At 53.4% G+C, this 13980-nt stretch overlaps 1 protein-coding gene across 1 annotated transcript in view; it reads left to right on the top strand.

The window, feature by feature from the left end:
* Positions 1 to 13980, top strand: part of RPH3A (rabphilin 3A) — a 73877-nt gene that overhangs the window by 55286 nt on the left and 4611 nt on the right. The window contains exons 10-17 of the mRNA XM_090291036.1: positions 772 to 861; positions 2448 to 2507; positions 3482 to 3703; positions 5333 to 5412; positions 8039 to 8113; positions 9585 to 9694; positions 11395 to 11521; positions 13593 to 13649. Of these exons, the coding sequence (XP_090147162.1) occupies positions 772 to 861; positions 2448 to 2507; positions 3482 to 3703; positions 5333 to 5412; positions 8039 to 8113; positions 9585 to 9694; positions 11395 to 11521; positions 13593 to 13649 (821 nt within the window). The remainder of the gene's footprint in view (positions 1 to 771; positions 862 to 2447; positions 2508 to 3481; positions 3704 to 5332; positions 5413 to 8038; positions 8114 to 9584; positions 9695 to 11394; positions 11522 to 13592; positions 13650 to 13980) is intronic.

The following is a 13980-nucleotide window of genomic DNA, read 5'->3' on the forward strand; positions in this document are numbered from 1 at the left end:
AAACCAGCCAAGAGACGCTGGATGAACTCCTTAACCCCGCTGGGCCTCGTTTTCCCCATTTCTAAAATGAAGATAATGAAGTGCCCATCTCATGGGGTGTAGAGATTAAATAAGACTCGTGTGAAGTCGCTGGCACATGGTAAGTGTTAAGTAAATGTTAATTCATTCTTAGCAAGTAAGTAGAGTTGTTTCCTCCATGAGGCACCTGAGGTTCAGAGAGGGTGAGTGACCAGCCCACAGTCACACAGCGTAGAAAAGAGAACACTCAGAGGCAAAGCTAGGTCCATGTGAAGATACAGATCGGGTCCTTTCAATAATAATAAAATAATATCAACACCTACCAGATGCTGAGTGTTTACTACACGCCAGGCACCATTCTGAGCACTTTGCAGGTCTGTGTCATTGCATCGCCACCACGTGCTGCATGGTGGTTGCTGTCCTCCCCATTTAACAGATGAGGAGACTGAGGACCAGAGAGGAGAAGTCACTTGTACCAGGTCACACAGGAGGAAGTAATATCACAGAACCTGTGCTTTTCAACCCCCAGGCGGCAGCTGTGACTTGCCCGGGGTGGGGGTGGGGTGGGGTGTTGCGTATTGGAAAGAGAACGCACTAAGGCAGAGAGGGTCTGAAGGAGCTGAGGGTGTTGGGGGTTGCATTCAAATACAGAAGGCGTTGCCTTGTGCGAGCCGACCAGTCCCAGCTTCTTCCCGCTTCCCCTGCGTGTGTGTGTGTCACGTGACAGGCTGTCTCCCTTTCTTTCGCCTGCAGGTTTGAGACGGGCCAACTCTGTCCAGGCTGCCAGACCTGCCCCAGCCTCCGTGCAGAGCCCAGTGCCTCCTCAGCCTGGGCAGCCAGGTACCTGCCGCCCGCCCAGCCACCCAGGCTGTTCTGTCACTCAGCGGTGGCCCCAGCTTTCTGCAAGCCTGCAGCCACCACTGAGACCTGAGCTCTTCTAAGACCTTAGAACGAGTGATCCCCGGGGCTGGGGAGCCGGGCGGGACAGGAGGGAGCATCTTACCCACCTACATGCAGGACGTGACAGCACCTCATTGCTCAGTGTGTCCCAGCTTCAAGGATTGTCACCCCCCTGTCACAGTCCTTACTACATGCACCCACCACCTACCCTCTTATTTCCTGGTTATCTTTCTTCAAACTGACTCACGTTACAAACATAACTGAGGACTTGCTCTCACAAACTCTCTCAAGGAAAATTAAGGGCGTCAGGCTTTAATAAAATGACACGCGTTCCCAGAAGGGTTGTGTGGAATTCGGGTAGAAACGGCGAGCAAAGAGATTAGTAACGTGGGGACAGCTGGACAAATACGGCTTGTGGAAGACGAGGGAAATCATGCCTGATAGGCGCAGTTCAGATTTTGTGGTTGTAAAGAAACCTGTAATGATGGCATACACGGGGAAGCAGGATTCCGTGCGATACAGAGAGAGGGTCCAAGAACCGCAGACGGGGGGCTCACAGTGACAGGAGTGTGCTGTCCGCCAGCTCTGAGGGCCGGAAGTCTGAAGTCACAGTGTCGGCAGGTTTGGTTGCTCCCGAGGCCGTGAGGGAGGGTCTGTTCAGTTCCCCCTCAGCCTCTGGTGGCCTGGGCATGGCATCCTCCCTGCGTCTCCTCCTCCTCTTCCCTCCGTGCCTGTCTCTCTCGGTGTCCAAAGGTCTCCTTTGCATAAGGACAGTCAGCAGATCAGGGCCCGCCCCAGTGACCTCACCTGAACCTGACCATCTGCAAAGACCCTCTCCCCACATCGGCCACATTTGCAGGTGCTGGGACCGAGGACTTGGGTGTCTTGGGGGGAGCAATCACAATGAACATAATGAAAATTAAACATTGCAATGAAATCCTCAGCCCTCTGGCCTGAGAAGGCTCCTGGCCTGAGGCCTGTTCTCTTTTGTTCCAAAGGGAAATTCACAAAGTTGAGAGAGGTCTAAAGACCAAGTCGCACCCAGATGAGACTTTCCGGAATGAGCAGTGGTGACTGTCTCACTGTGTTGCTGAACATTGTCTCACGCCCTGTCCCTGTGGCTCCCCCCTGCACCCCACACTTCGGGAAATGAAGTTGTGAAGACTCGGGGGCCCAGTAATAACCCAGCAGCAATGGTGGATTCAAAGCGTACGCTTGCCCATCACCTCACAAGCAGTCCCCATGTGTTGACAGCCTCTTGACAGCGAGGGAGCCTGAGGAGCAGGCCTCGCTGTCCCACTTCACAGAGCAGGAAGCTGAGGCCCAGGGGGGAAGCACTGGGGCCTGAACCCTGGCCTTCCGGGCCCCAGAACCCTCCATGGGACTGCTCCTGCAGCCCCAGTCATCTCTGCGCATCACCTGCTACCCCTGGGCCTGTGTCCGTGCCCAGGAAATGAGGGGGGCGAGGGGTGAACACCCAAGTGATGCCACCTCTGCTCTCTCTCTCCTCTCTTTTCTCCACTCGGGGTCCCCAGGAGGCAGCAGACCCGGTCCTGGGACAGCCGGACGCTTTCCTGACCAGAGACCAGGCAAGTGCTCTCCTCTTCCCCTGCCTGCCCAAGAGGCCACCTCTCTCCCACCCAGTCTGCACCCTGAGACCTGCCTGATGGGCTCTAAGCCGCCCCCTCCCCAATCCCAAAACTCTGGATAATCCATACTAAGATCAGACAGATGGAAAGCGACAGAACATTGAGTGACTAAGAGCACTCCCTGCCTGGGTTCAAATCCCTGCTCCGTCACGTCCCAGCTGTGTGACCCTGGGCCAGTCACTTAGCCTCCCTGAGCCTGTTTCCTTTTCTCTAAAACAGGAATAACACTAGGGCCTACCTCTCAGAGTTGTTGCAAGGAGTAAGCAAATGAATGCATATAAAGCCTTAGCACGTGGCCCAGACTCACCATGGCTACAACGTATGTACTGTTTTCTAATGTACCAGGACCTATTTTAAGTGCTGTATTAGATAATTTTTAAAATGATAGTGACTACTGTTTACATGCCTTCGGGTATTATCATCCCCATTTTACAAATGAGGACACTGGGGCTCGGAGACGTTAAGTAACTTGCCCTGTGGCACACAGCAGAGATACAAGCCCGGGCTGTCTGGCTCCAGAGCCTGCATCACTGATCAGTACCCCTGTGAAGGCTGTTTTGCCTGCATCTGCCTCAGCTCCTGGGACTTGCTATAAAACGCAGATTCTGAGGTCCCCCTGCACAGGCTACTGATTCTGGGTGCGGCCCTGGAGCCTGCATTTGCAAGCTTCCCTCAGTGGCTTTGACATGGCAACATTCTGAGACCCAGCGGACGGGACAGTGTGCCCCGTCCCCACCACCTGGAGGCAGTATTTCTATGTTGCGGGGCTACAGGTGGGTCTGGCGCAAGGCTTGCTGAGCACCTGGTACACAGCAGGTGCTCAGCACCTGGGATGCGGAAGCAGGTGTTCCTGCTGTGGTGGTAACACAGCGACTCAGCTGCCTCTTTCCTGCCTCTCCGCGTCTCCCCTGCAGAGGTGGCTCCCGGCGACCCCGGCTCTACAGGGGCCACTGCCCCACCCCGGGAGGAGAGAGCTGGAGGGGTCGGAGCCAGGGAGGACCGAGCGGGTCACCCGCCAGGCCCCTATTCCCAAGTGTCTGCTGCTGCCCCCCAGCCTGCCGCCACCCCTGCCCGCCAGCCCCCACCCCCAGAGGAGGATGAGGAAGAAACCAACAGCTATGATTCGGATGAAGCAAGTAGGTGGCACTTAAAGAGGGGGGTGTCTGGGAAAAGCCCCTTCAGGGTCACCCCCAGGGAAACAGGCTGACTGCAGGGCAGCCACATACACCCCTCTCAGCCCCCCAGCATGCCAAACATAATAACTGCAATAACCAAGTTATAAAAATACAAATTTGTGTCACAAAATAGGTAACAATAGGTGCTATGTATGTATTTGTTACTGTGGTAAAAGACACGTAACATCACAGTCGCCATTCAGGTCCCGTGCAGGACTGACGGGGCGGGGGGTCGTAAATTGAGGCGCGTCTGGGACGGTGCTTGGTGAACAGGCAGTCCTTATTGTCATGCAGCGCTGAACACTGAGGAATTAGTATTACGGGCTGCGCGCGCCGGAGGTGACAGTAGTCCACACTTGCTGGGTGCTTGGTTCGCGCCGGGCCCTTCTCTACGTGTGTCCCTTGCGTGTCCTCTTCCCAGGGAGCCTGGGCGTAGTTGCCTCTCCTGCTCCCATTTCACAGATAGGGAGACAGAGGCTCCGAGAGGCTCGAGCTCACGTGGCTGGTGAGTGTAGGGGCTGGCAGTCAGTCTCACTGCTGTGGCAGATCAGAGGCCAGAGCTGGGTGACCTGTCGGCCGTCCCCTCTGTCCCTGTGCTCTCCCGTGGGTCAGGGGTCATGGATCTGCGGTCAGGGAGTCCATGCCACCTTGTCACCCAGGGGCTGACATGTGCGGGGGAAGCGCTCCATGTCTCTCCCACCCGTCTGCCTTTCCGCATCCTGGTCCTTCCGCCTGGAACAGCGGCTGCCGCCTTTTCCATGCACCTTACATGTCCCTTCACTGGCCCGTCATAGATGGTCCCTCCCAGCCTGTGTCCGTCCTGCTATGAGCTGTCCACAGAGGTTCATAACAAGCCTACTTCCAGATTCAACGCTATACTCCTCACTCTCTCCTCTCTGTATCTGACGTGTATTTTTTGAGCACCTACTAGGTGCCCCAAACTGTTCTAGGTGCTAGCAATATCGTGACAAAAAATGACAGATAAGGTGGCTGATCTGAGGAACTAATGTTCTAGTGGAGAGAAACAGCTGTTACACCAATGAGTTTACTTCAAATAGACATGGAGCACCGTGAAGGAAATAAAGTAGGGTAATGACCGTGAGGGTGGCTGCTTTAGATGGAGTGATCAGGGAGGGCTTCTCTGAGGAGGTGACATCCAAGCTGAGGCATGGATCATGAGAAGGCACCAGCCATGTGAGCATCTAGAGGGAGAGCATTCTAGGCAGAAGCAGCAGCAAATGCTAAGACTCACCCCTTCAGTAAGCAAGTGGGCAGTGACTGTGTTGCCTGCACTGCGTCCAGTGGGGACAGAGCAGTGAACAGGACAAGCACAGCCAGCCCTTGCCCTCTGGCATCTTTCAGTCTAACAGAATGGGAAGTCATTAACAAGGCTCAGCACAGCACGAATCATTAAAGGATCACAGCTGGGCTGAGGGTCTACCAGGATGGGGCATCCAGAGCAGGGACTGGGTCGTCCTCTCTTCTGTAGGCTCAGTACCCAGCCCAGACAGGGCACATACTCAGTGCTCAGGAATATTTGTTGAGTGACTGAATGAATGTTCTCTTGGTTCCTGCCTCTGCCCCCTCCAGCCACCCTGGGTGCCCTGGAGTTCAGCCTTCTCTACGACCAGGATAACAGCTCCCTGAACTGCACCATCATCAAGGCCAAGGTGGGTGAGGGGGCCAAGCCGGGGACCCCTCAGGCTGCTCTGGCATCTGCAGGGGACTTGGGGTAGACATGGGTTACCAGACTCCCGTCTATTGCCTTGTCTGTCTATGGCAGTGATGAGAAAAAGGCAGAAATTAGCCCCAGCCAGCATTCTGGGGTCAACTTCCTCTGGGGATGGTCCCAGAGGGGTTTTCTTTAAGGGTAGCCGCCTCCTGGGAGCAGAGGCAGCCGGGCTTTAGGGAAGAGCCAAGATCTCTGGAGGGGACCAGGAGGTGCCACCCGGGAGGCAATGGCATCCTGATTTGACAGCTGACGTGGCCACAGAATGGCTCCTTTGGCTGGTGTGGCTTTCAAGCTGAAGCAGCAGCCTGAGTCGACCCATTGGCGCAGATCCAAGGACACTAACGTGGGCTTCTGAGGGGGAAGGCAGACCAGGGTCGAAGAGCATCCCCACGCTGAAGCCTCCAGGGGAGTGCACTGGCTAAATTCCAGACCCTGAGGAAAGCTGGTGCAAATCCCAGCAAATAATCAACTAGGATCCCCACCCCCACCCCGAGTCTGGTGCATGCAGAACAAGCAAGGCCCAGAAACCAGACTTCCTGGGTTCAAATACCAGCTTCGCTGCTTCCTAGCTGTGTGATTTGGGGGAAGTTACTTAACCTCTCTGTGCCTCAGAGTGCCCATTTGCAAACTGGGGATAAGAATAGCACCTCTCCCATCTGGGTGACTATATAAGTATTAAATGAAAGGTGACCACATGCTCCAGTTTTCTCAGGACAGTCCCCATCCATGCCTGTTGCTTTGCTGTAATAATGACAAACTTCCCCCTCGCTCACAAAATGCCCCAGTTTGGAGGATAAATGAGTTATGAAATGCCTAACACCACTCCTAGATCAACAGAGCCAGGTCACTTCTGCCAGCATTGATTGAGTACCCGTTAAGCGTCGTCACTGCGGCAAGCACTTAGATGCCTTGAACCCCCTCCTCCGACTAGCACAGGGAGGGAAGTACATGATCTTCTATCATCTGTACAGAAACTTCTGAGGCAGGGACCATTGTTAGCCCCATTGTACAGATGGGAAAACTGAGGCTCAGGAAGTCAGGGCCTGAGGCCACACAGCTGGTAAAGGGCAGAGCTGGGCTGGAGTCCAGATGTCACCGTCTCTAGCTCCAGGTCCCTGACCGTTCATTCACGCAGTCTCCGCGTCCAGCTCCAGAACTGGAGACGTGTACAGGAACCCCAAAGGCTCACGGCTGGGCTGCCAAGGGAGAGAAGAGAGCTGGCTGAGAAGTTAGGGAGCGACAGTGACGTAGGGAGACTGCTGTGAGCAAGCCCCACACAATGATATTCAAATTTAAAATTTAAAAACATAGTATGTGTCAATGTGTGACTTCTCAATCCAAATAGCCATTCCGGAAATGTTTGTTAAACACCTACTGTGTGTCAGGTACTGCCCTAGACCCTGGGGATACTAGAGGGAGCAAGAACAGGCCCTGTTCTCATGGACTCTCCTTGGGAAGCGGACAAGAAACCATCACCATCACATTTCCGGAGTATTATGCACCTTCTGGAGCTTTTTATAGATTATTTGGTCTCGTTGAATCTTCACAGCAACCTATGAGAAAGGGTCTGTCATCATCCCATTTTACAGGTGGGGAAGCTGAGGCGCAGAGAGGTTCAGTGACTCGCCCAGATCACGCAGCCCGGAAGTGGTGGAGCTGGGCTTTGAACCATTGTGGTCTGGCTCAAAAGCCTGTGTTCTTGCCCACTAGGTGGCCCTGCCAGCCTTCCCCACTTTGTGGCCTCCTCCCCCTGCTAGTAGTAATCAACACTGTTCACCCGTACCTGTCCAGGCCCAGAGCTCAGCCTTCACAGGGGTTTTCACCTTTTAATTCCTCCAAGAGCGCCATGCAGCGTGGGCTGTGATCGCCCCATCAAGCAGATGAGAAAACCGAGGTCCAAGGAGCTCGGCCTGAGCATGGGGAGGTGACCAGAGTATAACTGAGCCCCGGGAACCTTGGAGTCGCTCATGTTAACACTTAATTCCTACCCCAGACAAACTCCCTGCCCCCCGGGGTCTCATGTGAGCCCCATCTCAGCCCTGGCAGAGACTGTGGTCCCCATCATCTGGATGGGGAAACGGAGGTCTCAGGAGAGAGTGCAGGGGCCAGAGCCAGAATTCAGCCCTCCTTTCCCCACCTCTCCTGCCCTTCCCATTCCGGAACCCCGCCTCCCATCCTATGTGTAGCAGTCCCACCGCAATGGAGCTGTCACGCTGTGCCCGGTGCTGTGCCGAGCACTTTCCAGGTGACATCGTGTGTCCGTCTCACCCCTCCGCAGATCCTGTCCGCATCCCTTTTGACGTGTGAGGAAAACGAGGCTCAGGCAGGTTAAGAAACGTGCCTAAGGTCACAGCCAGGAAGTGATGTGACCAGGTTTTCAACCCTGTCATCCCAATTCCAGAGCTCTTTGCACCGCATGATTTACTGCGTTTCCCTTCTCTGTCTTCGGAAGAGGAAGCGGGGCCGATGGGCGGGGCAGGTACCACGGGCCGGTGCCGTCTGGCCCGGACAGCCCGGTGGCCCGCCCTCCTAAGGCCCTCACACCGCTGCCTTCTCTCTCCCAGGGACTGAAGCCCATGGACTCCAACGGCTTGGCTGATCCCTATGTTAAGCTGCACCTCCTGCCGGGAGCCAGCAAGGTACCATATGGCCTGGTCTCTCGGCAGGCCAGGCACACGGGCCCTGGCAGGCACCCAGGCTTCCCAGCTCCGAGCCTAAAATAGCCCTCTCTGCCCCCAACCCACCCACCCCAAGTGGCAGAGTCCTTGCAAGGGCTATGGGGGGGGGGGGCAGGAGCTCTGCCCATTCCTCCAACCTGGAATCCAGGAGCTTCCGCAGGCCAGGAGAAAAGCAGATGCCCCGATGATGCTCTTCACCTGCTCCAATACCTTCCATGGCTCCCCAGTGCTGAGCATGGCCCCTCTTCCCCTCCCATTTCATGTTCCAGCCAGGCACGCCTTACCTCTGAATGGAAATAGATAACTCCCCAGGACTCAGGGCTCAGCACTTGAGATAAACAATGCTCTATCACTGGGAGAAAAGGCACCCCCCCCCCACCCATGTTCTCTCCCCTTGCAGCTCCCCTGATCATTACTTTGCTCTGGGGAGGAAAGGTGGGGCTGGATCTCCTCTCATTGGACGGACCCGCTCAGACCTGGCACATGGCTGGAGAGTGTGCCTTCTTGGGTTTGACTTCAGGCTTTGTCTTATTACCTGGACGTGGTTGTCCTCAATATAAGGGTGACTGTGCACTTGGCTGCATGATCTTGGGGAAGTGAGTGTTAAAAATCTCTGCAAGTATCAAATGCCCCATAAGACAAGAGGACACATGGGTGTGCACACACATGCACACACATACAGACACGTTATCTTCTCTGTCTTTGGATCAAGAAATAATAGTCCCTCGCCTGGCCATGGCCAAACTGTGAAGTGTTTGGTCACTACTTCTTCTAACTTCCCAGTGACGTTTGCTTCTCTCTAAGGCTCTCTCTTTCGCTCACTCCTAAATCCAAACTTGCTTTGCCAAGGAATCCAGTGAGTCATTTACATGTTAGTATGAATTAGATGTGTCACCAGGCCACCCCACCTCTTCTGGGTATAGTATATTTCTAGCTGCCTCTCTTAGAGTAAAATGAAAACCTTTGTCATCCGCAGCCCTCCTCCCCCTGCTAATGAATTTCAGGCACGAGGGATGCTATTTGGGGAAACATGGAACCTTCCCAGTATCCCCAGAAATTGTTTCTTTACTGCCTAGGAGTGGGTGACTCTTACTTCTGCCTCCCTGACCTATAGATGATTTTTTTTTTCTCAAAAGGAAATGTCTCTGCTTTCTAATCTTAATGGAAAGTTCAAAGAGAAAGCCCAGTGCATGGGTGGGGGGTGGCTCAGTGTCCGTCCCTGTTGATGGCTGTAGTCCCCACCCTAGAAGATGCCCCCCCCCCATGCCCTGAGACATGCATTCAGGAGCCGCTGAGCCCCTGGACACTCCTAGAAGCAGTGTCTCCTAAATCACTCCTCCCACCCACACCCCAAATCAGCCCAAAGGATGTGCCTGCAGGGCCGGCTCCCCACCGAGGCATGTGTCTGTCTGTCTGTCTCTCTGGGATCTAGTCCAACAAGCTTCGGACAAAAACCCTGCGGAACACCCGCAACCCCATCTGGAACGAGACGCTCGTCTATCACGGCATCACAGACGAGGACATGCAGAGGAAGACCCTCAGGTACCTGCCAGGCGGGTGGGCAGAGAGGGCACTGAGACACACGGGCTCCCCGCGGTCACTCGTGAAAACCTCTCTGCGTAGTCTTTTTTTTTTTCTTTCTCTTTTTACTTGTACAAAACAATATGTATTTCTGGTAGAAACTTCTAAAAATACAGATAAGTAAAACTCTTAACATCTTGGTGTCTGGATATCCAGGTTGCATGTGTGTGTGTGCGTGTGTGTGCACACGCATGCAACGTTTCCTTATAAAATTGAGTGTTTTAGAAAACGGGCCATCCTATTAATTAATCCACCCGTCTTACTTAACAATAGGTTGGTGCATCTCATCTTCTTCTACAATGTTGTCTTAAACTACCTTTTTAATTATGTTAGTGATACACAAATACATTCTTCTTGTAAGAACTAGCAGAGAAGGCAAGGCCCCATTTAAATGTTAGGTCCCTCCCGCAGCCTGGGTCTGCCTCCTCCTCTTGGGAGTCTGTGCACATCCAGACTCTGGTTAGCAACATGGAAACCATCATGCTGTGCATATCTGGAAACTTCTTTTTTCTTAGCACTACGTCTCTTGAAGTTGGCCCTGAAGATCCTGGGTTTGAAATCCAAGGATCCCCGTCTATGTGCATTTTTTTTCAATAAACGCTATACATGTATTTTTCTTCTTATTACCTTCTTAATAACATTTTCTTTAGCTTATTTTATAGTAAGAATACAGTATACGATACATATAATAAACAGAATAGCTGTTAATCAACTGTTTATGTTATTGGTAAGGCTCTGGCCGACTGCAGGCCTCTAGCAATTAAGCTCTGGGGGGGTCAAAGTTATGTGGGGATTTTCGATGGCACAGTGGGTGAGCACCTCTAACCCCTGCGTTGCTCAGGGTCAGCGTGTGCACACGTGTGTACAAAAAGATGTGAACGGGAATGTGCCATTGCAGCTTTATTCCGAATAGCTCAAAACTAGAAAGAGCTCAAAAGCAAATGCCCAACAGCAGCAGAATCATTATGGTATATTTACACAATGAAATACTCTACAGCAATAAAAAGGACAAATGACTAGAGACATGGATCAATCTCACATACATGTTGAGCAAAAGAAGCCATTCAATTCCATTTATATGAAGGTCAAAAACAGGACAACGAACCCACGGGCCCAGAGGTCACAGATAGTGGTTATCTTTGAAGGAGGTAGCAACAAGGGATCATGAGGGTCTTCTGAGAGCTGGAATGTTCTTCTTTTTTTTTTTTTTTAAGATTCTATTTATTTATTTTTAGAGAGAAGAAGAGAAACATCAATGTGTGTTTTCCTCTCACGTGCCCCCAACTGGGGACCTGGCCCGTAACCCTGGCCCGTAACCCAGGCCTGTGCCCTGACTGGGAATCGAACCAGCGACCCTTTGGTTCTCAGGCCAGTGCTCAGTCCACTGAGCCACACCAGCCAGGGCTGGAATGTTCTGTATCTTGAGCTCGGTGGCGGTTACATGGGTGTGTGCACTGGGGATCTGTGCACATTACTGCTTGTAAGTTACACTGTCGTAAAGACGAAATGAAAACTAACTGGCAGAGGGCTCACTAAATAGGAAATGGAAACGTTCGTATGCACATTACACGCTCCCCGCCGGCATCCGTCACAGCTCTCGGTACGGAGTAAGAGCCCAACATCTGCCGCTCTTCTCTCCCCACCCTTTCTGGGGCTCGCAGGATCTCTGTCTGTGACGAGGACAAATTTGGCCACAACGAGTTTATCGGCGAGACCAGGTTCTCACTCAAGAAGCTGAAGCCCAACCAAAGGAAGAACTTCAATATCTGTCTGGAGCGGGTCATCCCGGTGAGTGCCTCTTCCTGGGGGCTCGAGGGGGGAGGAGAGTTTCGGGGGTGCTGCCTGCCTCTGGGCCTGCAGGGTGCCAGACAGTGGAGCTGTGGCAGCTGCTGCTGTTGAGAGGAGGGCGAGGATTTCCGGGCAGAGCCTGGGGGTTGTGCCCTAACTCCGCCTGTCGCTCACCCATGTGAGCATCACTTCTCTGACTGTCAGAGTTCCCTTTGGGAAAGCCGGGCAGGGCAGAGGGTGTGGCAGTGTGGCCGGCCTGGGTTCAAAGCCCAGCTCTGCACTCCCCTCTTTCCTGGCCTTGGCCCAGCGTCTGAGCTATTCTGAGCCTCAGTTTTTCTTGTCTGTAAACGGGCCTTATAGCGGGACCTGCCTCATGGGAGCGTTGTGTGAAGGACATAATCAGAACAGGACCTAGTACGTAGTAAGTGCTCATAACTTATTAACTGTTGTTATTATAGGAATTATACTGCCTTACCCACCTGTCACTCATGAAGTCATAAAGCACCATGCAGATAAGCAGGAGACAGGATAGCACAGTGTTAGAGCACAGACTCCGGAGCCGACGTCCCTGGGTTTGAATCCTGGCTCTGCCACTTGTCATATAACCTGGCCGAAATTACTTAACCTCTCTGGGCCTTGTTTCTCACCTGTAAAATGGGGTAATAAATACCAATCTCACAGGGTCTTTTAAGGACTCATGCAAGAGTACTAATAAAAGCGTGAGAATCATTATAGTTAAATGTGACACTTGCCTTTTGAGAAAGAACAAGAACCAAATTGAGGGTCTGCAATTGGGCTTCACCTCAGAACTAATGGGGGATTTTAAAATCAGAGCTTTAAAACTGAGATCCTGAGTTCATGAGGTAGGATGGGGCCAGCAATCTGTATTTTTAGAGAGAATCCAACCTGCCCTTTTTGACACACGGGTCACCTTGGGCCCAGAGAGGGGAGCTGGTTGTCACGGTCACACCGCGAGCCAGCGGCTGTGCCCTCCACGCCAGCCAGGACCCAGGTCTCCTGCAGCCGCCAGCATGCCAGCTCCCCCGGGCAGAGGGCCAGCTCCCCGCAGGGAAGCCTTGTAGCAGCCTCCCACCAGATGGCCGGCCCAAGGATGGAATATCCGTGTGTCGCGCACGGGTTTGTACCGCACAGGCAAAGAAACAAGACACAATGAGGAAAACTGCAAGGAAGAATTTATACTGAACGTCAGGCTCCAAATAAATCACGGAAGGCAGTCCTAGGCGCGGAGCGTCTCCTCTAGTTCTTTGCCTGGTAACAGCAGGTTCCTTGGGCTTCCGGTTCCTTCCCTCTCTCAGTGAGTCCAGTTGGTCAGGACGGGGGCCAGTCCCCCACCTGAGTTAGCAGCTCTTGGTCCCCCAATCTTGCTCCGATGGACGCAGCCAGCCCCAGAGATATGGAGGTGGCAGGACAGGGACAAGCCTCTGCTCATCATCATCTTTCGCTCTTTGTCCTTGGTCCTCCCCCCACTGGCTCCCCCCATATTCCCCACCAAGGACAGGGGCTGCATAAGTGCTGTGCCCTCCTCCCTCTGGACCTCAGTTTTCCTCATCTCTCAAGTGGGGAGGTTGTCTTTTACCAGTGGCTGTCACATGGTATTTCTCAGAGCCTTAGAATCCCCCAAAGGGATTTTAGGAGCCATGGAAGAAGCACCACCTGGTGGCCAGACCCCAAGACCTCTGTGCCACTTCACCCAGTGCAGATCATATCCCATTTGTTTCATGTATGGGGTGCTCTGCCACTTATTGGCTGTGTGACCTTGGGCAAGTAGCTTAACCACTCTGATCCTCAGCGTCCTCACCTGTAAAACGGGGATATTAATACAACCTACATCATAGGCCATGGTGCATTAATGTGGACTGTCAAGTGGTTAGTGTCATATAAATTTTGGCTATAGGGGGGAAGCGGGATGGGCAGGGAAGCTTAAAAAACCTGTCCTTGTGGCTCTGGAGGCTAATGGAGGGGTGAGGGGCATCTGGTCCATCTGGTCCTTCTTGCCTAGGGAAGTGAGCCCCATAGCCAATATTCTCTTTCCTTTCTGTTCCCTCCGAAGATGAAGCGTGCCGGGACCACCGGGTCCGCCCGAGGCATGGCCCTGTACGAGGAGGAGGTGAGCACTGAATGGGTAGTGAAGCCACAGACCAGGCCTGGCAGCTCCCTTTTCCTTCCCTCCCTGGCCCTGTCCCTACTCCTTCCCCCCAACCACCTGCCTGCAGCTTCGCGTGAGAGCTGCCCTGGTCCAAGGCACTGGGACGTGAGACCAGGCGGATGCTCTTCCCACCTGGAGCCTGAGGTGCCCCATCCTCTCACACCCTTGAGTTCCTCGGCCTTGTTGGCAGAAGCTGTGCTAGACTCTGTAGGACTAGAGCAAGGCCACCTTTGCTCCCTGGGGATGTGCTGGAGGCCCTTGGAGCTGTGTGTCTCTCAAGACTAGGGTCGGA

The sequence above is a fragment of the Furipterus horrens genome, unplaced genomic scaffold (genome assembly GCF_987537825.1).
Source record: "Furipterus horrens unplaced genomic scaffold, mFurHor1.1.pri manual_scaffold_11, whole genome shotgun sequence".
In the NCBI taxonomy this organism is placed as follows: Eukaryota; Metazoa; Chordata; class Mammalia; order Chiroptera; family Furipteridae; genus Furipterus; species Furipterus horrens.